The sequence below is a fragment of the Eucyclogobius newberryi genome, unplaced genomic scaffold, assembly GCF_026437365.1.
Source record: "Eucyclogobius newberryi isolate DKJ021-1_F unplaced genomic scaffold, fEucNew1.0.hap1 SCAF_20, whole genome shotgun sequence".
Taxonomy (NCBI): domain Eukaryota; kingdom Metazoa; phylum Chordata; class Actinopteri; order Gobiiformes; family Gobiidae; genus Eucyclogobius; species Eucyclogobius newberryi.
In genome coordinates, this window is record NW_027315835.1 from 11656704 (window position 1) to 11680540 (window position 23837).

General features: G+C 39.0%; 1 protein-coding gene across 1 annotated transcript; it reads right to left on the minus strand.

Annotated features, from left to right (window-relative positions):
- Window positions 1–500: 500 nt before the first annotated feature.
- Window positions 501–22759, minus strand: LOC140369317 (plexin domain-containing protein 1-like). The gene is made up of 14 exons (XM_072456614.1): window positions 22655–22759; window positions 22416–22591; window positions 13054–13187; window positions 7645–7779; window positions 7498–7567; window positions 7295–7417; window positions 5570–5688; window positions 5402–5501; window positions 4958–5053; window positions 4799–4880; window positions 4499–4559; window positions 3578–3701; window positions 2156–2319; window positions 501–1179 (listed from the first exon to the last, which is right to left on the minus strand). Exons 2-14 carry the CDS (start codon window positions 22489–22491, stop codon window positions 1054–1056), a joined length of 1410 nt encoding a protein of 469 aa, XP_072312715.1. The 5' UTR covers window positions 22492–22591; window positions 22655–22759; the 3' UTR covers window positions 501–1053.
- Window positions 22760–23837: the final 1078 nt, after the last annotated feature.

Genomic DNA, 23837 nt, shown 5'->3' on the forward strand with positions numbered 1-23837 from the left:
ATTGTTTCATGTTGCACCTTTACTGCCGAATAAAACATTCTGATTTTCATCTGTAGATAAATTTAAGACACTATTGTGGGGTCAACATTTTTGCAACTATTTGTCCAGACCTGAATTTTGCCTTATTCAAAAAGGCTTTTTTTCTATCGCAATCTCCAATTGAATAAACACATGATGCAAAATACAATAGTAAACGTCTTTAAACTGGGCTATGATTTCTCTCACATGTTTCTGATTGTTTTCTTTTGGCAAAACCTCCTTGACTATTCATATTTTGTAATAGTCTCTGGTTATTCTCAATTTATCCATGGAAATAGCATTATGTCCTCCATTTCAGACCTTCAGAGGGTTTATACATATGGACAGATGTCTATATTTAGTTAGATTTGCTCAGTACCGGTATTTGAAATACAAGGAACATGACACAGTTAAAGAAAAAACTGTATCTTATCTTATTCTAATGTGTTCTAGATGCTTAAAGATGCTTAAAAAAACAAAAACACATTTCTCAGCTTTTATTAAAAGACAAAACAGAATTAATCAGAATGAATCTCTATTCAAACAAATCCGTCATTTTCCAAAATAAAAAAAAATACTAGACTATTATACATTTTAGTAATTTTAATAAACGGAACCCAACGAAAACCAACAATTGCTCAAACAGATGAACACAAAGAAAATGTAATAAAACACCACACATTTGACCTGTACATGGACTTTGCAGTATGAAGGCTTGTTTAATTCGTCCCCTCTCTTTTCCCTGATGATCATTTTAACACACATTTACATCCAACACAATAAAATGTCTTCTTTGTCCGGGTTTTCCCACACCGACCTTTGGATTTTGTCCACACGTTCCCCCTGTGTGGTGAACGTGCGAAGACGCGGAGAACGTGCGGGCGGCGTAGGGGAAACACCAGCGTCCGGCCTCCGAGGTCGGAAAGGAGCCTTTGTCGGTGGGTGGCTTGGTCGCGCGCACACATCACGTCATCATCAACAAAACGTCTCAAAATGTGTCCTTTTTGCAGCTCCGTCGCTTTTTTATAGATCCGTTTAAAAACACGGCTCGGCTTCGATGAAACCTTCCTTTTCGTGGCTTCCGAGTTCGACCTCAGCGTAACTGGAGTGGCAGCCCTGGTTTCGAAACTTCATGGAGGGCCAGTAGTTGTTTGTGCGTCGCTGCAAAATAAAACAGTAGCGACCACGTTAAGGTATGTCTGGGATTTGATGATGATTATGAATGGGCACGTACGGTATGTCAATATGTCTGGATTCTTCTGATTGAGTGAAAATTAGATCATATTTTTGCAATACATAAATTACATACATTGGATTGGGTTGTCAAAAGTATAAGAAATCAGACACAAATCAATACCAAAACTAGTATCGAAACTTGATACTCATTTGAACAAGTATCGTTTAGTATAGTTTTGTGAAGTATGTGGAGCAAGTATAACAGAAAGTATGAGAAGTGTAGTATTTAAGAAGTTAGTTTGTGTTTAAAATGACAGCCTTTACATACATTGTGGTATTGAAATCGGTATCGAGAATCGAGCCTATTCCTTGGTATCGAAATCGAGTTTAACATATTTTGCATTGTGGCAACATTAGCCGTGGATGTGGTTCAAATAGGATACATTTTGGAGGAAAACTGAATAAAAAAACAATGCGATTTTTCTGACAAATATCGTGATTGGAACTAGATTGTGTTTAAAGAGTAGGATTTAGTTATAATACAAGAATCCCATGCATTTCAGGACATGTTTGTGCTCTAAACTACTGATACAACAAGATATTCCTATAAAAAGACAGGTTATTTTACATTCTTTTGTCTAAATAATTGCAGCCTTTGCGATTCGATGATCGCCGCAGCTCAAATAGCGATTTCGATTGCGACATATTGTGCATAAGTATCATAAATCTGAATTAACCATAAATTCAACCACAAAAGTGCATACATGTTAAATTAAACCCTTGTTTGTAAGATTAGATTGCGAGTTTTGCAGCTTTTTTCCTCATTATAGACGATAACAATCACATTTCTAATTCTAAATACCTTCAAACCAAACCATTTTGATAATATCTCAATGACAATATTTCCCTTCCCCGTGCTAATATGCGTAATGTGACTTGGAGATATGATATGTCTTCTTACCTGCATGAGGTAGAAGCGGGGCGGGGCCACGGTGGGGTGCGTGTTGATGTAGTAAACAGCCAGTAAAGTCAGAGCCACGAGCACGATCAAAGCGACGACGACCCCGGCGATGATGGCCGTGTTCTCTGAGATCCCGGCGTTACCCGGAGCGCCGGACTCTTCGTCTGAGGGGGAAAAATCACATCTCGTGAACGCACTGTAACGTTGCTCTGTGTCGTTGATCACAAAAGGATCTGGCGCACTTTTCCACATCATTTGCCAAACGTCTGGTTCAAGCCGGGCCGAACGTTTTTCTTTTCATAGCTGTAAATTACTTGACCATCTGGCTTTGTTTGTCCAACACTGACATTACTGTATTCAATTCCAATGGACAAGTACAGGTTGTGATTTATACGAATAAATGATTCACGTTCTCGATTTGGATGTTTATTTGTCGAGTATCCAAGCAACATAAATGTAAGTTAAAAGTTAGAATATTATGAGATGCTCTGGGACAACAACAAAGGCCAGGAAAGAATAAGTAATTGGACTGACCATAAATTAGACGGATATCGTAAAAGAACGGAGATCATAAAACTGACTTTGAATCCGGTAAACACATAGATAGATAACAGAACATGAAACAACAAGAAAAAAATCCGTACGTATGACAAAAATGACCCAAAAAAAGCATTATTATCATCAACATAATGATTTTAGATATGTCTTTTTTATGCTTTGACATTTATTTAAGCTTTTTACAAAACAGAAACAGGTCACTTCCCATGTAAAACTCCTCTTGTGATTGGTTTCCTAATGAGTTTTACCATTTTGGGGGTCGAAACTTGCTTTATACATGAATTTTGTGCCTTACAGTAACACTTTAGTATAAGGCATAGATACAAAGCATTTATAAATGTCTGTTCAGCATTAACATGGTAATCATTGACACAAATAAACCCATTTTTAAATTCTTTAAAAATCGTGAACAAAAATGAACTGATCATGCATGTCAACAAAGCATTTATAAATGTTTAGTAATAAATAACATTAACTAATCCTAGCCCAAGTAAGTGATGAACGCACTTTTATTCACTGGTATTTAACCCGCATGAGATTTGTGTGGTCCTCTGACCATCTTTCATTAATTTGTATATTTTTTTATTGTTTTCGATTCGTTTTTACTTGGTTTGTACGTCTTTATTTATTATTTTTTTTATTCTTTATTGTTTTAACATATTTGCTTTTGCTTGTTTTGTACTTTGGAAACTTTGTGTTGGTATAATGTGCTACACAAATAAAGTTGGATTGGATTAAATGACTAGTTTGTTCGTCAGTAATGAATAAATATGTATAAATGCTTTGTATGTATATATCTTATTCCAAACTGATTCCCACATTTAAGTTTTATTCCTTTATAGGAGGAAAGGCGGTGAGTCTTGCCTGTTGTGGGCGGATGGTCTTCGAGCTTGGCCGCTTTCGTGGTTGGAGCAGTTGGAGACGACTCGAGGCGAGAGGCGGTGGTTTCTTCAGGTACTGGGTTATAATCCTCACATCTGCCTTTTGACTGAAGGAAAAATACTCTTACGACTGACTCCATGACAACTTGTAAACCCGTCACGGTTAAAAACGAAAAAAAACATTTGAAATCATTGCAGTGAAAATGATAATCAGAGCCAACCTTTTTCTAAATAAACCTAATTAATTATAAAATGTGTGTATGTACCGTATACATATGATTAATTGTAGATATGTTAATTATTCAACCCTATACATGCGTTCGCACATCCGGGAACTTGTGCAGTGGCAACCGAGTCCGCCATTTTGAAAGGGGCACAACAACACGTCTACTACATACGAAATCCAGGAATTATGTGGCCGGAACGCTAAAAACCTGCTTAATCTGTCAGGACATTGTTCTGTTGTCTGACCAAGGAATGATGGCTTTGTCGTGTGCCTTAGTTTGCCGTTATCGTCTAAAGAATCAAAGTATTCGTAGCTCGTTATGCTGTAGAAAAGGATGCAGTCGTTTTGGTTTTTACATATCGCGTGCCCCTTTTAAAATGGCAGCTATGGGGAAGTCCCTGCTGTATGACGTCACCGCGAATGCATGTATACAGCTAAAATGTCAGCGTATTACAACAGGTGCAAATAAAAGTACATATAATGGTAAATGTTGAGCCTAAAATAATGTTCATCATTCATTTTTTATGATAGTTATTCAAGTACGTATTTGAAAAGCCTAAATGTCTTAATACCAGATGGCCGCGGTCAGACATTACAAGCGTGCAGCCATCCGAATCCATCAAAACAACAATAATCAAAGCTGTGCCAGTAATGAGCTGCTTTTGATCGAGCGCTTACCTCCTCTGGACAGTTAAATTCAAGCCAGTCTTGTCTGTGGCGGTCAATGCCGTCCGAGCATCTGAAAGACAGTGAGAACAGACAGGCTCTTACCACGGGGGCCATTGTATTGTTAATAAAAACAAGTTTCAGGGGACGTCTGGCCTGTTTGTTGTCAGCGGGAGGAACATTCACAGGAACGCATCAGCCAAAACCGTATTAAAGAGTCATGCTGGATCAGACAGTGGGCGAGCGGAGCTTTGTTGTGCTATGATGACAAAATCCTGACCCTTTTTCATCATTTTTATCTATTTATTTTACCTTTGAACCGTGTTGCACCACCCGCAGCCTGTCGTCACGTTGGGCGTCATGCAGAGTTCACAGGTCTTGTGCTGAGAACAGGCTAAAGACACAGAGACATTTTATAGAGGGAAATAATTACATTTAATGCAGAAAGAGAGATATGTACAGAACACGCACTTGGCAAAGGAATAATCTCGATAGCAGAACGATTGACGATTTTTGAGATGTCAATTTCCACACGATGATACTCGTAGATTGTGTTCTGCATTGAACCTTCAAGAAAAGAAAAACTTCATTATCATCCTCTATATTACAAATGTTACAAATATACACATTACACTATTGTTTCGACTTTCTGTTGTCTTATTTTATTTTTTGTAGCACTGTACACAATTTATAGCTATGACTTATTATAAATTCTAACCATAGTGTTCGAACATTTTATTTATTAATCATTTATTTCTATGGTTTATTTACGCTATCATTTATTAAAGAGTTTACAGGAATTATTATGATGTTTTTGTCATTGATATAATGTGATTTTCAATGTATTTTTTGATGTAGCTGTATTTTGCACTTAAATATGGCGGTATAGAGTGTTGGAATAAAACAATATTGCACCTGAATTGAGTGTGGAGGGCAGTAAAGCCAGGAAAGCGTCCGACAGCCCCACTTTCAGAGGATGATCGGTGGAATTCATTTTGTCCACTTCAATCGGGATCTGTGAAATCTGTGTTAGCATTTCGGTCGCTCAACAAGAAACCGTTTCAGTCCAGACGTGTTTCCCACCTCTCTGTAGTTAAAAACGATGGTCCCGTTTTTATGAAGAACGGTCTGGAACGTAAACGCTCCCTCGTTTTCTCTGTCTTTTAGTCGGACTTTGTCCCACTGCACCACAAAGAGATTCCCTGGAAAACGCAAAACAACGCAATTATTTTACACGTTCTGGCAGCGAGATCAACTGTGGTTACGCATGTGGCAAAAGATGCAAATATGAAGGGAATAAAATACAAAATAAAAATGTGAATAATAATTAATAAATGTATAATGTCTTCAGATTCACACTTGCACAATCAAAGTACGGACTAAACTAGGACTAAAACTGGAACTGAAGATAGACTAGACTAGGACTAAACCAGGACTAAACCAGGACTAGAACAGGACCAAACCAAGTCTATATTAGGACTTAAACGGGGACTAAACCTGGAACTGAAAATAGACTAGACTAGGACTAAACCAGGACTAGAACAGGACCAAACCAAGTCTACATTAGGACTAAAACGGGGACTAAACCTGAAACTGAAGATAGACTAAACTAGGACTAAACCAGGACTAGAACAGGACCAAACCAAGTCTACATAAGGACTTGTTTTGTTTTGTTTTGACTTTATTCGGCTGGATTGAGTGTTTTCGTCGTGTCGTTGCTATGTGCCTTGGCTCTGAGTCCCCCGGCTCCGGCCCCGCCCCCCGGCCGGCGCCGTACCGCGTTTACACAAAGGAGGAACTCATGAAACTGCGGAGAACTGTCGTCTTACCCGGAGATCGTCACGTTATCCCGTCGCAATACTGACCTAACCTAATACTGATGTGCAATTCTGTCGTATGTGCAATTGCTGTTGGAATTCATGTGCAATTACTGTGACATTCATGTGCAATCTATGTGCTGTCGAGACACATATTCATGTGCAATTACTGTCGGGATCACATGAAATGGTATTTATTTATTTATTTGTCTATGGGAGTTTTTATTTATTTATAGGAGATCTTCTACTGAAAGTGTTTTTCAGACTTCCTACAAGTGATCTGTTCTTCTGTATCTACCTCTGTATCTACCTGCGTTGCACCAATGAAATTTCCCCATGTGGGACAATAAAGGAATATCTTATCTTATCTTATCTTAAAACGGGGACTAAACCTGGAACTGAAGCTAGACTAAACTAGGACTAAACCAGGACTAGAACAGGACCAAACCAAGTCTACATAAGGACTGAAACTGGGACCAAACCGGGACCGTGTTAGACTAACATTATTGATCCACGAGGAAAATTACAATCACAGTAAAGCTCAAAAAAACAAAACGATGTAAACATATAAATTGTAAACCAAGAGAAAATAGAACAGTAATATAAAATAGAAACAAAAATATGATTAAAAAGGTCATCAGTAAAATTTAGCACAGTTCCAATATGCAGATTTGTAAATGTAGAAGTAAACTATAAGTTTCCTTTATTTCAGTGCCCTTTTAACACTCAAGGACACTTTACAAAGCATTAAAAGACATAAACACACACATATATATATATATATATATATATATATATATATATATATATAAAACAGTTAATAATATACAATAAATACAGTATTAGTTTAGGTAATTAATGCTCCTGGACATATTTAAATTCACTGTGTGAACTGACTATTAAGTAATCACAAGCAATAATCATAATTGCACTGGCTTTTCCAAACATAAACTTATATTATATAGTTTAAAATACTGCTGACAGTCCTCACCATTGTCCGAGTACCTCACTGTGGAGTTGGACGAGAAGCTGGGGTCAAAATTAGCCATGAGAGGAGCCACGTATTGCGTAGCGGTCAGCATCTGGTGAATGACTTCTCCCATGAAGATAAAGCCTGTATTTTTAAAAGGACATAGTTATTTACATGCTTTGACTTCTGGAATCAAAAATAGCTTTGAATGACAATAGACCCACCTCCTGTTGCTATTATAATTTGTCTCAAGTTGTGTCCATAAAAGGGGAAATCAAAGGAAAGTGCGACCCGCTTGAAAATAACAAATAGTCATTACTTTTTTTTTGCATAGATACTAGATTTGTAATATATTTCAGTTCTGGTCTCACCGCCGCTTGTCGATGTGTGGTGGAGAGGATGCCGTGGATTCTGACTTGGCTCGCACTCAAGTTTACCCACAATTCTTCCGTTCGCCTGTCTGTGGGGCCGTAACTCTGCCATCTGTAGTACTTCTGGTTGTCCACCTAACAGAAGTATATGATTAGTTTAGGATAAAAGGGCTAAAATCTAAGGTTGTGCAGTATTTATGAGTGTCAAGAGGATTAGGGTAGTTTCTACTGTCCAAGTCCTAAAAATGTACATGAAACCTGAGGGTGAAATCAGAGGGTGAGGGAGTTTAATCTGCCCTTTTGCAGATAAATATTCAGTTTATTAGTACAAATATGTGTGATTCTGTGAACTCGTGTCAGATACATGGTCAGATCATACAGATACTAAACGGTTGTGAGAGTTTTTGCCAGAGCCATAACCGTTTTAGTCGTCTCATCGACATGCTCAGAACTGATGATAACTTGCCTGACCCGCCAGCCCCGCCCACATTCTGTTCGAATGCGTAAGGGTCTGGAATCGGAGTCAGAGCCAATGAAATCGTCGGTAATCCATTTACCGACCAATCCCAGTCGGAGGTTTTAACGCGTCACACTGAAGATACGGAAGTAGCGCTTTCCACCCCCGTTCCAAAACATTCAAGATGGCGGACCCGGCTCGTGACCCGGCCCGTGACCCGGCTCGTGACCCGGCTCGTGACCCGGCTCGTGACCCGGCTCGTGACCTGGCTCGTGACCCAGTGTTTACTTCTGCTCTCTCTTCGGTTTGAACAATCAGGAAAGTCCGCTCTACTCGCCGTGATGAACGTGCGTTAGATGCGGTTATACAAAGGGCGTCATCGCGATTCAGGAGACATTTTCTGCGTTCGGGACGGATAACGCGGAACACGCTTTGTTGACATGGGCTACGTAATATCTGGTTAAGCGTGTCGTGTTTTTGGCGTCACTTCTGGGTTTATGTGATTGGTTCTGTCTCTGCTCTCTAAACTCCGCCCTAGAAATGCACTGAACCTCAGCGGTCGAGCCCCAGACCCACACACAGTTTTGATAAGTAGTTTGCCAAAACGTGTTGGGAATGGCTGGTCAGGCAAGATGATAACTTTATCCGACCACAGCCCAAGACACCAGCTTACAGGAAAGTCAGAGTATTGTGACAGCACAGGGTTTTCTTCTACAGTTTGTAAAAAAAACAACTAATAATTTTCTTTCATTTCTGTTAAACTTGGATTCTGACTCATACGATGAAAATGTCTTATTTAAACTTACTATTTCACGTGTGAGTGAGTAGGCTCAAGTAGGAGTACCATCACCTCATAATCACTTCATTCAAGCAGAAGTACAATACAGTAATGGTCTGATAAATGACTCAAGTAAACAGGTATTTGGGAAAACTAATACTCAAGTAAGAGTAAGTATAAATGTCTGGATTAAATAATGGCACAACATATGGTATTTATTTCACAACATGAGAAAAGATGAATCATATCTGGAGGAACAAGAATAATGTACACACAGCTTTTGTCACTCAGTGGGAAGAGGAACCAAGTAAGAGTACTGTTTCTTTAGAAGTAAATGCGTGTTGATTGAAAAGTACTCAATTCAAATGTCTTTAAACAGGTACTAAGTTGTAAATTATGCTACGCAATAGATCAAAATAGTTGCTTCCATCTCCAACAAATATACAGGACTTCACATTATCCTCTTGTAAATGAACTGTGCTGTATTTAAAACGACTTGTGCGTCTCAACAGATGCTGCGGAGCCTCTCGGCGTCGGCGTGGCCACTTGAGAGCGCTGTTTGCCCCTCACACGTACTGTAACGTTGACAACAGGCCCTACGTGTTTGATGCGGAGCCTTCACGTTGATGCCGTTATTAATGCCTCCGCAGTTCAAGGTGACAGAGAGCAATGGTGGCGGGCTGTGGAAAATGGGCCAGTTAAATGCAGCGCTCTGCCTCTCCGCCTGCTCCATATACACAGTCTGACCCACTTTTTCCCTCCTGCCTGGGTCCTGAAGGGGGCGTGGGATTTGGACATGACGAGGGTTTAATAATCAAATATGTTCACTCACAGATGACTGGGGAATCACACAGCGTGCATCACACAATTTGACATAGCGTACATTACATTAAAACATAATACTATTTGAATGTAGCGTCTCCATGCTTGTCCCCATGGAGATGTTATTGCTTTGCATGTTTTTGAATAGGACCCGAAACTTACCTGTGTTGCATTGATTCAATTACAGGTGTTTTTATTGATCCCTTGAAAAACATGGTTTGTTTCTCAGAATCAGAAGAAGTTTTATTGCTATTGTGAGTGAACAAAACTAGGGCCTTGCTTCGGCAATATGGTTCAAGTAGACTTAAAGCTGGGAACCGGACTTTTCTTTTGTAAATTAGTGCATTTTTGTGTTTTCCCCAAAGAGAGTATATTTTAAAAGCAGCACTTTGTGTCACAATGAGACCACTGTATGCTGTATGCTGTGAATAATAAAGTATTTTATTCCAAAAGCAACGCTTGGGCGGTCCACCTCAGCTTTACTTTGCCGTCTGAAAAAGCATTCCTAAAGCCGTGCATTTGCCTGGAAATGAATGTGTGTAAATACAAAGGGTTTGTGAAAGCTGTGGAGGAGTTTGATTGATTTAAGGAATTTATTTGAAATGGTTGAAAATCATGTACCCAAGCTTTAATAAAACACATATACAGTATGTACTGATCCACTGTGAGCGGGCTCTCCCACTGCTTGTCTCCATGGAGATAATTCCTGTCATGTCATTGTACATGTAAGCAATCAAGGTGTTTGACAGAAGGAGGCATCATAGTGAAATCATCCAAAAACATAATCTTTTCACGTTTGAACTGTCGTAATGAAACCATGTGTTCTGGTCTGGCTGTCACAGACATCAGGTTCTCTCAGCCCTCACAGTCTCCACTGACAGAGGGAAAGTTCCAAAGTTCAGAACATCTTTTTGACGGTCCAGTTTCTCCTTAAATGGACCCGCCCTGTGGAGTTCTCTTCCCACGGCCCTAAACTCCCGACTGAGCTGAACATCTTTAACAAACGTCTGAAACTGGGGCTGAAATCAGTGAAGAGTTACTTTATTTTATATCGTATGTGTCATTATAATTGTTACGTTCATATAAATAAATGAAAAATATAAGTAATACTGTAGAACATTCGTGGCTCCCCTAAATGCTCACTGTGATGCCCGGGACACAAAGGAGGGCTGCGACTCTCCTGAAACTGCCCTAAAACTGGAACTGCTGTCTTTTCTATGATTATTGTATATCACATGCTCATGTACACCCTTTTAAGAAGGAAATACATTTTTCTAATCGATACATGCACAGCCTTTTTGAAGAAAAAGTACATTGCACAGTAAACATCACGTTATATCTAATGTGTTTTGTCACTGGCTCTGATGACACGTTTGTTGATTTATTTAAATGATTCCGGTTGGGCGTGAATTTGAAGGTCCTACAAAGTTTGATGAGATATTTTGAACGGAAAAGGCCGCCCAGTGCGCAGTCCTCTGGTGATCTTTGTGTCCGGCTTAGTCACTGGCCTCGTACACACAAGCTCCGCGCACACTACACAGCTACGCTAAAACAAACTCTAAGTTGGCAGGACGAAGCTAGAGTCTGTTTTCAATTTTCTGTAAAAATAGGAAAAAAAACATACAACATGCTTTATTTGGGTTGAGTTCTTCTGGCTGATTCCAGTGAAAAAGACAAAAATACACATGAACATTGACGGCTTTACGTTTTTTTTTTACTATTTTTAAAGGTGTACTGTGTAACTTTTCAACTGGGCGGGTCTGCCACTCGCTTGTCTCCATAGAGGGTTTTCTTTGCCAGGATTCTGTCCTTTTAATTATTATTACAAGTACTTTTACTACAATATTTACATAGAAAACAAACATGTTGTAGCTTGGCCTGGTGGTGTAATCTGTTTGTCTCCATGGCGATGAATCATTTTAATGTCTTACTGTGGCACATTCCAGTCAAAGCAGGAACATCTCCATGGATAACAGCAGATGACACACGTTCCTCCAGGAAAGCTGCATGGGGCACGTTTAAGAAAGAAAACCATGGCAGATCACGTCGCAGAATAAGCTTAACTGTTCTTTTCCTTGGCATCTGGGAAGGCCTGTCCAAATATATATATGATTTTTATTTTATTTTTTGCCTCAATATTTACCTTTTTTGCACTATTGGGAAACTGCCATTATTGGGAAACTGCCCTTTGTTAACATTAAAACTGCTTCCTCTTCCTCTTATGCTTCTTCTTATTCCAGCTAAAATTTTATCTGTATAAAGTATTTTGATTTTTAGATTAGACTTGAAATATTGCTTGCCCGCAATAGTGTCATAAAATACTACTCAACAACTGCTGATTTTGGGCGTAACAAAAATAAATTTAATTGAATTGTTGAATGTTCTGCTGCAACGTTGTGCGTCGTCGTGTTTATTTTGGCCTACATCTGGGCTGTATGGATAGTTTTGTTCTTGGAAGAAAGAGCCAGAGGAAAGTACAAAAGTAAAAGTACTGTACTGTAATCTTTAGCTATCTCTACTTAACTTAATTGTTTTTACAGTTGATACTTTTTACCTTTACTTCACTACATTTCAGAGTAGACATCTGTATTTTCTTCTAACCCCTTTTAACTGGACTGAAAAGAAGAGCACTTTTTATCTGGTTTGAACGGTTATTTTTGCATATTTATGGTGAAATTCTGCTTAAAGATTTGAGTTCAAGTACTGGCTTTGAGCAAAAATAGATACCGGTACATAAAATTCACAAGAAAAGTTAAGAAATTTTGTGAAATTGCTACTGTTGACCAAAAATCAGCACAATTCTTTATCAAAATCACCATATTTAATGCTTTAACAAGTCTCAAAATCTGCGTGAAATTCTTTTGCTTTTTACTTTACTTTTTCTCTGCTCCTGTATCTGTAAGGCTGAAACGCTTTGCCGTTTTTTGACACTTTTTAATGAATAAAGTTTTATTTGTATTTATTTTTAATCCCTTAAGTGTGTTAGACTCTGATCCCAAATCTGAAGAGCACCAGGGTACAACAAGTCTCTCTTTCTCTCTCTCCTTTTTATTTTTCACGGTAAAGCGTAAAACATTATACTTTAAAGACGTACAACTACAGAAGACGTACAACTACAGTAGGTGGTGGTAAATAAACCTACTGTAGGCTGCCAACCGCCATTAAAAGTAACACAAAAACAACAACAACCAGGGTACAACATATTTCAAAACACTTGCAGCATTCCAGTGTCTGTAACTTTTACTTAAGTAACGCAAATGAGTACTTCTTCCCCCACAGAAACAGTCTTCGAGCTGACCAAAGCTTGATTAAACATTTTCACTTTATTTTAATAGTTGTAATGTATTCTTACCAGTAATTTTGTAATATTGACAGACAGTGAACTGGTGTCCACTGCGCCGCGTGCTTCTCTGTGCAGCCGCTCTCTCCTGTGCACGCCGGACGGCTCCTCATGTGTCCACCACGACGTCCAGCTCATCAGGGCGTCTAGAAAACAGCAGTTTGGTGATTGGATTGTGTCAGCACGTTCACAGAAAGGCCAGCAGTTCACAACCATGGCACACGATCGTAACTTAACAACGATTTCAACCTGTCAAAAGCTTTCTCCCATGTTGTTTCAGATGCTCCACAAGTCCACACGGATTAGCAAAAGTGCGAACGACACATTAAACTAACAGAGCGTACTGCTGCGTAAGCGCCTCAAGCTTATTTAAAACAAGTGAAGTTATGCGCACATCTGTACTTTATTACCCGCCGTAATTTGGATCATTAACGGGCGATACGTGTTTGCCGTAAATCAAAGACACATTTTGAGCTCGTCCAACTTTCAATTAGGATGAATGCGAGAACCAATAAATAGAAATGATTAGGAAAAATAAGTTTTATTGGAACCACACAGTGAGATGTCTTTGATGGGAATTGCTGCAGGCCTATAGCTCTGTGTCCAAAACTGGATGATGGAAATTGATGTCATTGCGCTGCCTTTCATTATCGTCACTGTTGATAAGCCAAGTAATTAGCCTGCATAGTGCCACGAATCCATGTCTTTTCTCTTTTGAGTCCGATCTGCGTGGGTTTCATGTCATCTGCTCGACAGATCACGCCGCGATACATGGAGCATTGTTAGCGTAAACCCGGCCGTGAGTCACCGCTCCGCCACGTTTTGGTTTGTCACACCACAACTCTCGGCTGATCTGTCGTTTTATTGTGGAGGAGCTGATTGATCGCGGTGTGATGCATGGTTAGTTTAGGCGGCGGTAATGTGATGACATATTCTGTAACGCTGAGACCAGAATAAGGGTTTTCTTCTGCATTCTCTGTTCATCCAAGCTTGGGACAGATGCAGAACTTAAAGGTGCCATAACGTGCTTTTTTTCACGTTTTGTAGTCTATCCTAAGTGTATAATTGATAATAATAAGGGTTGTGCAACACCCTTAACATAATAGTTAAGAAATATCACCCAGACCTTGGACCCCCTCACCAACCCGGAAATGCAGACGGCTTGGTTTGATATTCGCCCCCACCCTTGCGAAGAGCGATCTGGCTCCCCCGCCCAACCCAGGCGGGAGGCGGGGGGGGAAGGGGGGTGGAGAGGGGGGATGATGATGCGTGCCTGCCCTTATGACGCGGTCTTGCCCCACCGCCCGTCAGTTTGGAGATTCAAGGAAAGGAGATAGTCTGTAATATAGCTAAACACTGCGGAAATCAATCAAAAAAACACTCTGGGTACATATATGAAGCACAAATAGCAATGTAAGAAGGTTAAAAGCTCTGAAAAGTCGATTTTGCATGTTATGGGACCTTTAAGAGTGCTGTTTAAGAAATATCTAAAGATTATGTCATGTTAAAAATCAACACATTACTCTTTCTTCTCTGCATTGTTTTTTTCCTTGCTTATTTATTGAAACTTCTTACTGTTATTTAGTAATTGACATGATAAATTTCTTTCCATTTTCAGTCCATACATGCATGAGAGCATAAAGCCGGGTGAAAAGGCGATGGAACTTGAAAAGTGATTGACGATTTACTGTTTTGGTTTTCGGACGGCTTTATACTTCTTGAAAGTAGTAAAAACCAAGAACAAACTGCCAACAATCTGCCAAGCTCTGTGAACAAGGAAGGTGCGAAGTTGACTGATGAAGGTGGTGTGCTTTTTGGTTCTTTATTGCCTGGTCAATCAGGGACAAAATCTACTGCCGGGTCAGAAATCGCTGTCGAAGGGAAACATTTGGATCATTGCTCAAGTCCACGGTCACAAATATGGCACATTTCTTCTTGAAACTGGCTGCAGACCATGTACCAGAGCCTCTAACTCGTTTTTAATTCATTTAGAAGTTCTCCATTTGTATATCTTTAGTTAAAAAGTGGCGATCCAAGTAAAGTAAACAATTACAGGCCTATTTCAAATTGTGTGTGTCGCAACCAAAATGCTTTAAAAACTGGCCAGCGTCCTGTTGAAGCACTTTTTATGCTAACTCTATTTTCAGTCTGGGTTTAGAAAGAAATATAGTACGGTCACAGCTGCTCTTAAGATTCTAAATGATTTTTTTCTGCTCTCTGAAACTGAAAAAAATATTGTCTTGCCCCTTTTCATCAATTTATCGAAGGCTTTTGACACAAATGCTCCACTTTTCATTCAAAACCTAAAGCAACATGGCATCTCAGACCAAACCTTAAACTGCTTTGCCAATTATCTGTCAAATCGATCCCTGTGTGTCAAATTTTTAGGGGCTTCTTTTATTTTCAATGTGCCCAAAGGAGTACCTCATGGCTACATTTTAGGCCCAATTGTATTCTTTATTTATATTAATAATCTTCGTGTTGATCTGTCAAATGTCAAGAACCATTTTTATGCATCCTCACTAGATCGTCCATCGAGTCTTTACAGTCTTCTTTCTCTGTGGTGCAGTCTATGTTGAAGTTAAGTCCTTAAGTTAGTGCTGAATTCAGAAAAAACTAAAGCAATGGTATTTTTTCATGACGTGATGTGCGTTAACAGAGGCACTGTATTGAGTTTGTGTCAAATTATACATACTTTGTTTTCACTCTGGACCAAGAACTGTCTTTTAATTATAATCTACAAAAATGTACTTATAAATTGAAGGTAAAGCTTGGGTTCTTAAAGCCTGTTTCACCCTTGGAGCTCATAAAGATCTGGTATCGACCACTTTTATGCCTCTATTGGATTATGCTGATGCTGTATCTATAAATGCAACGGCAAATGGTCTGAAATCCTTGGATTCAGAGCCGTTTGTGCCAGGTTCACCCACCACTGTGAACTCTATGCCAGGGCTGGGTGGCCTTCTTTGGGTGCCAGGATGTTCTCACGTTGGATGTTTTTAGTGCGTAACGTATTATGTAAATGTGCACCTACCTACTGTAGCCGTGGGTGATTATGCCCTGAGCTCACACAGTATGTATAGCTTGTCGTGCCTCGTGTTCGGACCGACTGTGGTTTTTGATTGATTTTTAAAACAAAGAAAACAAAGAAAGAGAATCCTACTAAAACTGTCTGTGCTTTTAAATGTAAACTGTTCTTAAATGTTCAATTGTGTAAATTTCACTTACATATTTCACTTTGTCTTGAAAAATCTCACTAGGTTTTTACCTCGTTAAATAAAAGTTAATAAGTAAATAAATATTAATCCCACCAGGTGCAATGAGTTTGAGCAGTAAAAGAGCACAGAACAACCAAACATACGACAAAAATATAACACTTTATATTGAATATAACGATTTATAGAGAATATAACGATTCTGAACAGAGTAAAAGGCCCAATAAAGACATTATATCTACATTATCACTTGGCAAATAAAAGAAGGAATAAATTATTTCAGAGAGTAAGGAACAAAAATTTTTTAAACTGATTTTAACTGCTTAAACCAACACACTTGTCCCCACTCACTCCACTTACCGGTGAGTGACAGGTGGTTTCAACCAATCACAGTGAGTTACCGCTTACCCTTTCTATAAAGATAATATGTGTTCCACTATATGTTTCACTATTTATTACATGTATAGTATTTCAGTAGTCGACTGGTCAGCAATTATTCTTTTGATCCAATAAAGGTTGAAAGGTGGTGATTAAAGGCATCTAGATTGAGAACATTTACAAATAATGTGTATTATTGCTGAAAATCTAAAATAAAATAAAAAAATAAAACCATAGTTTACAGAATACAGTTAATATCAGCAGAAACACATTGCAATATCATGTCTATCTGAAATTTTATCATGGAAGAACACGAATCTTAAATGCAAATCGGAACATTACAGGAACATTTACAGCAGCTAAGATGAAACAACCTCTCTGATAAAGCATTCCCTCTTGTGCTGGACTTAAGGTGAGCTGCAGTAGTTTCATGTGCTTCAAACATGTTCTGGGGAATGTGCAGCTTGCGCAGCAAACATCCTGTTGACTTTGACGAGAGCCACATTTTAAATAATTACAAAAGTGACACGTGTGACAAATTTCGCGGGTCCCTCAAATCTCAGTGTGAAGCCTCCACAAAGGAAACAGACTTTCTAAATATAAAAACCTGCTTAGATATTGTGCCAATTCACATCTTTTCATCCTTTTGCTGTGTTCCATCTCATGTTGTGCTGCCAGAAGAGCTGACACAAGCAACAAACTTTGATCTTGGTCATTTCAATCTAAAAACAAACCAAAGTTGAATTGATCCCACCAGAACAAATTAAATACCATCATTATTTTGGATTTCACCTGAGAAAGATGTTATAATCTATCAGAAGTTTGCTGAAAAGTGCACTATATACCTTCTCTGGGCTTTACACATATTATTTGAATTACAGGTGTTTTATTGCTAAAAAAATAAAAATAAATAACATTCAAAAAAACACATTCTTACATCAATCAGGGTCTCCTCTCCATAGATCTGACCTTGTGGTGTCACCTGTTTGTCTCCATGGAAATAAGTAAGTATAATACCATTAGGGCTGCAACTATCGATAATGATTATTTTGCTAATCGATTAATCGAGCGGTTATTTTTTTGATTCGTTGATTAGATCGCAACAGGCCTGTGACTAAGAGAACATGAGGACATCTTGCTAAAGTACAATTACAAAAACAATGTATTTTTATTTCTTCATTCAAAAACAAAATACATAATTCCTGTAGATTCCTGTCCAGATCAATTCTTGCTCAGTGTGTGTGATAAAACCTCTTCTCGCAGCACAAAGCGTGTTTTGGAGTCTGCGTAAAGTCAGGAAAGCTATTATTTGATTAGTTAACGCAATATTTATGCATTCAGTCATCACTTAGTTGTGATTAATTGATTAACTTACAAAGCAGCGTCATGCATCTCCATGGAGACCAGCAGGACCCTCCTCCAGAAAAGTGACATAAGATAAGTTAAGATAAAATAATCCTTTATTGTCCACACATGGGGAAATTTCATTGTTGCAACGCAGGTAGATACAGAGGAAAAGGACAGATAACTTATAGGAAGTTTAAAAAAAGAAGAACTCTTATAAACAAAAACTCTTATAAACAAAAACTCCTATAGACAAAACCTCTCATTTCCTAATAAGGAATGGAGCGGAAAAATAAATAAAGACAAAAATAAAATAAATAAAGATTAAAAAAATAAATAAATAAATAAAAAAATACAAAATAAATAAAAACAAAAAACAGCTAGCGTAAGACAAGATAATACTAATATTAATGGTAAAATAAATACCATTTATTTTACCATAAAGACATAGCGCACCTTCGTAAATGTACAAATACATCACCTTTTGATTAAACAGCAAGTATTCTATTATTTCTATTTAATTTTTAACAACTTTTAAAGCCTTGCACATGTTGAAGTGAATATACAGTGTAACAAAAAATCACCCATCTCTAACTTTGTAGCCAGTGAATCTATAACTCTGCATTGCACCAACCAGATTACCATCTATTGGGAACAGGGAGTCACACAGGATGATGCGTAACTAGGACACAGCAAATTCATCCATTTATAGTAAGCTGCCGTCGTGTACAGTTCATTCAACCAACTGTTTCTCTGCATGCGTGTCCTTGTTCTCATTGAAAAAACACACCTCCTTCCATTAGATATTAACTTTCCATCACCTCTTTTACTGTTGGAATGGGATATTTAATACAACTATGAAATCTAGACTATGTAGCAAGTCTGGTTAGAGGATTATGGCAGATGGACATTCACCCTGTTCAGTTTTATGCAGTAACAAAGTGGATTCTTGTGCAATATCTCATTTCTGGATAGATTTACAGTGGCTTGAACCATTGCATTGTCGTCGAGGTCTGACTGTACCTGTTGGAAATGTGAGTTAAGTGTTTAAAACGGCTAATGGGCCAAAGGAGAGACATCTGTTAAAAGTGAAATATTTTGACAGTGATTCTCAAAGTTGTTTATTTTTTTTAACCTAATTTCATTAGAACCATTTCGATTTTATACTTGATTTTGCTAAATATTTCACATGACCTAGTCCTTTTATGGACCTTTTTTAGTTCTGGTAGTGCATTAGTAAAGCCTGAAATGGAAAAAGAAAGTTACATAGTGCACCTTTAACCCTGTGGTACGGTAATTGCGATAATTGATAAGTAAAATTTCTCCCTGTGTTGTAAGATATCTACTTTTATTTACTTAAAATACTTGACAAGCTTTCAATATAATAATTTAATACTCAAAATAATTAATAATTTCTTAGGGAGATTTTAAGCAAAGTATTGTGGTCCAGTTGCCTCTACGTTTTACACTATATCAAAGGGCTAATCATCTGTCAACGTTCATTAAGAAAATCCTTTGAATATTGTGATATTACTGCATTTCTTGATGAAATAGCTCGGCATAATAATGAGACCAGTACGTTTCCAAACTTAAAGTCTAGTCCACTGTTGTAAAGGCGGTCTAGAAACAGGAAGTGAACCACCTGCAGACTCCTGGCAGCCGTGCTTTTTGTGCTACACTAATCATCACACGGCCAGGTCAGAGCTATGTGTGTCGCAGCACCTCAGCCCTGTGGTTTTTACAGCTCGGAAACTTGCCCCGAGGCAGCTGTGGGGTGGGATGAAGCCGTCTGGCCCCCCACAAACCCTTGCAATGATTGACAAAGATCAGATATTTTATTTAGAGGTACAATAAGTAACTCTTCCAGCAGCAAAATTTGACATAGCGCTTCAAGCATTTTCATTTTGTTCCGGTTGTTTCCGAAGATGTTTGTTGCCACGACTTTTCACAAAGCGAAAATCTGGCAACAGATGTCAGTGATTTACAGTCGTGTCTAATGGCTTAGGCGTGGATCCAATAATGCTACCACTTAGCATATGTGCTATTCACAAAAAGCATGTACGAAAGGGGAAGGTCAATTCAGGTCATCCACACACACAAAAGCTTGGATGAGAAATGTAGGGTTTTGCCAGATGTTGCACTGGCTAAGTTAGGATGTAACTTTTCTTAATTTTGGCACTAGTTTTCCTGTGAGCTCATGTAATTTGCGGCATAACACTGAGCTAATGAGCCATGCTAACTGAGAACACCTGTGTGGGTATTTGGTCATAGGTCATTTCCACTCATCACCACAAGTCCTCAATGACACTCAAGTCTCCTGGAACGTCAACATGGGTAATGAAGGCTAAATGTACTGGTTGTTTCTTACATTTAAAGTATTACGGAGATAATCACTGTCAATTAGTGGTAACTTGTTTAGTGTTTAGGCTGATGGAAGCCAGTGTGTGATAGCTGACATTTAGGGCCTTATAAATGCTGTATTTGTTGACTATTATTAACACTCCCTTTTTAATATACCAGGCATCTGTTCACTCTAGACTATATTTGTAAAAACATTTTGAATAGAGCATTTAGGCGTTTGTTATGACACATGGTATGCCTCATGTTAAGGCATGTCCAAACTAGGGCCCGGGGGCCAAATGCGGCCCTCAGACCAATTTTTGTTGGCCCTCCAGCTTCCTGCTATGTCGGCCCAAACAACAAAAATTAGTACTTTTTACTGTGAAATTGGTAAGATTCAGGCATATTGATGTTATACCAACCTATTACTAATGTTCTAGGTCTAATTAAAGGTGTGGAGGCTCGTCGCAATTACGTCAAATGTAACATTTTGAATGATTCACTTTGTCATTCAACAAATTCAACATTGTCAAGTTGTTTGTGGCCCTCTGCCCCATATAAGTTTCAAAATGCGGGCCTTGGTGAAACAAGTTTGGACACTCCTGGATTAGATGAACTAATATTTGTTATTATCCATTTATCCTTTAAGTCAGCTCAAATTTTGTGTCAAACCTCACTATAAAAAATGTAATTGCAGCATAAATCATCATTACATTTGATCGCATACATCTAATTTTATACACTTATATTACCTTTAAGAGATATTTAAGCAGCTTTCCAGCATCAATACATGACCAGTTGGTAGAGTGGGGGTTAAAGTAGAGTCCTTTGTGTCTATATTTGAGCCATCTTCTTTTCTTATTCAGTAAATGTAGTTTGTGGCATGTTACCGTGGAGATAAACCCCAACAGACAGTGATCTTGCACCATAGTCAACCAGGGTTAACCCCAAAGTTACCATGCCAGTCCTCTAATCGTGCATCGTAGTACAGGCCTCAGCTGACAACTTTGTTCATCCTTTGTTACTATAAAACACGCCCGGATGACTGAGGAATGACACAGTTTGAGTTGACTTTATCGACCACCATAACCATTGGGTGAATTCCAGTGGAAGATCTCATCGCTCCAGCAACAAGTCCCGAGTAAGACCTTTCGCACAATTTGATATTTCACAAGTGAATCGTAGCCTGCCCCCCTTTTGCTCCAGAGCGTTTGACTGTGTTTCTGGCTGTCCTCTGCAGAGCCCGGGCCCCCGATCAGTGGAAGTGGGACCACAGGAGAGGCCAGAGAAACTGGAGCATCTCTGATTGTTGGAGGAGGACGAGCGGCGGCAGCGGCGTAAGAACGAGGCTGGCTAAAAATACTAAGTCTCCGAGGAGAACTGAACTACGCGGTGACACACAGAGGTGAAGACGTATACAAGCGTCTGTGTGATGAAGATATTAGGAGGAAATATGTTATGATGGTTTGAAGTTTAACAAGTGCAATGATGGCTTTGCACCAATCACAGCTTCTCCAAGATTGTAGCTGTCGTGCGGTGTTTAGTCCTGGATTAGACCAGGTTTAGTTCTGGTTTGCACCTGGTTTAGTGCAGATCTTTGGCGTGTCACTGGCCTGCAATGGTCAATATCTCAAAGAGGTGCCTTAGACCAGGTTTTGTTCTAGGTTAGATCTGGTTAAGCCCTGGGTTAGACCTGGTTTAGTCCTCGAAATAGAAGAGTGACGCCGCTTTACCCCCTTTTTACAACACTTATTTCATCCAAGTATGATGACAAAATCAGCAAGGATCCGTCTGCAAATGTAAGTGACCACGAGGGACTTTGCCTATCACTGTCGCATCCCTCTCAAAAACACATGAAAACTTTTATGTGGTTTCCTGGCCCGGGTCAAGGAAACGTCCGGGGGCCGCTCAGTTTAAACAAAAATGCATGAAAGAATTTCACAGTCAAAATAGTTTTCAAAAATTCTTTCTGCTTTGAAATTCAGCAGCCAAAGTTTGGGGGAAAAAACAGAGATTTGCACATTTCAGTTACTTACTTTACAAGATGATGTAAATATGTGTAAATATAATAAATCATGTGGATAAAGAGGGGCTTACCTCCTTGCTCTTGTGCCCGCACTCGTCCCAAATCAACGTGGGAGAGATAAATCAGGAGGAAAGCCCAAACCCCCATGTCCCGCCAGTCCAAACTCCAACTTTAATGAGTGTTTTTGCCTTCTTTTCACCCTGTTTTGCTGCTGTTGCTGCTGCTGCTGCTGCTGCTGCTGCTGCTGCTGTTGCTGCTGCTGTTGCTGCTGCTGCTGCTGCTGCTGCTGCTGCTGCTGTTGCTGCTGGACGTGCGGGGCTCCTCACTCCTCCGCTCCCCCCGCATTACAGAGCACAGATCCTGGGTCTTCTGCTTTTCTCTTTCCGACTCTTTCCCTCTATTTCTCTCTCTCTCTCTTTCTCTCTTTCTCTAAGCAAATCTGGTGTGGAGTTATGAAGCGTTCGAAAAAATGTCCACACTTGAAGAAAAAAAAAAGCGTTTATGTACTTTATCTGCAGAGTGGAAGAGCATGTCTCCCCCGTGTGGAGATGGAATGAACTTAACGTAGAAAGCTCAATTGTTTTTGCACATTTTAGTGACAATAAAACATGACTTTCACATCAACTTATCACAAAGTACAAAGAAGTATTCCTTTTACTCAAGCACCACAAATTACAAGAAACATTTATTATATATGTGAATATGGTTTTACAGACCACTGATACTATTTTCTGCTTTCTGCTTATTTGAGCTGTGAGTTGTCAAAAGTTTTGAAAATCAAATACTAATAGCTAAAACTAGCATTGGGATTCTACATTTAGCATCGGTTATTATCATTGTTTACATCTGCTTGCAAACATCAGTGACACATTAAAGACATGTAAAGTTGTAAAAAACCTGCCTAATCCCTCATTCGTCCAGGAATGTTCCATTGTAGAGAAAAGATTCAGTTAGAAAAATAACCACGCAACATTTGAAGACAAACTGGTGCACCCTAAGGACAGGATGCCTACACAAAGTAAAAAAGAGATGGTTTGAAAAAGGAGTTAAGGAGGCCATTTTATATTTAAAAATCCCTCTTTAAACAGCAATGTAGGTTTACAGCAGGAGCAGTGTACAGCAGCATTTTGAAGCCCTGGGGCGGGATCAGCCCGGGCCATTCAGATGCTAATCAGAAACTCATCAGTGATGAATAGAAATAGATTCAGTTGTAATCATCTGGACTCTTCTGGACTAAAAAACAAAACCAACAACTGAGTCCAGATGACTTCAACAACGGAACACTCCTGGACGAATGAGGGATTACACCGACATCAGTGATGAGGGAGTTGCAGCCAGCTAACAATAGGGTTGCTATGGCCCATTACAGAGCTGTTAAGGTCAACAAAGAACATTGGTTTCAGGTGAAACTCGGTGTAAATAAAAACAAAAACAGGACTGGCTATTATCAGGAGGTTCTGCCCAGTGGGCTGGGCTTACTCAGAGTATATAAC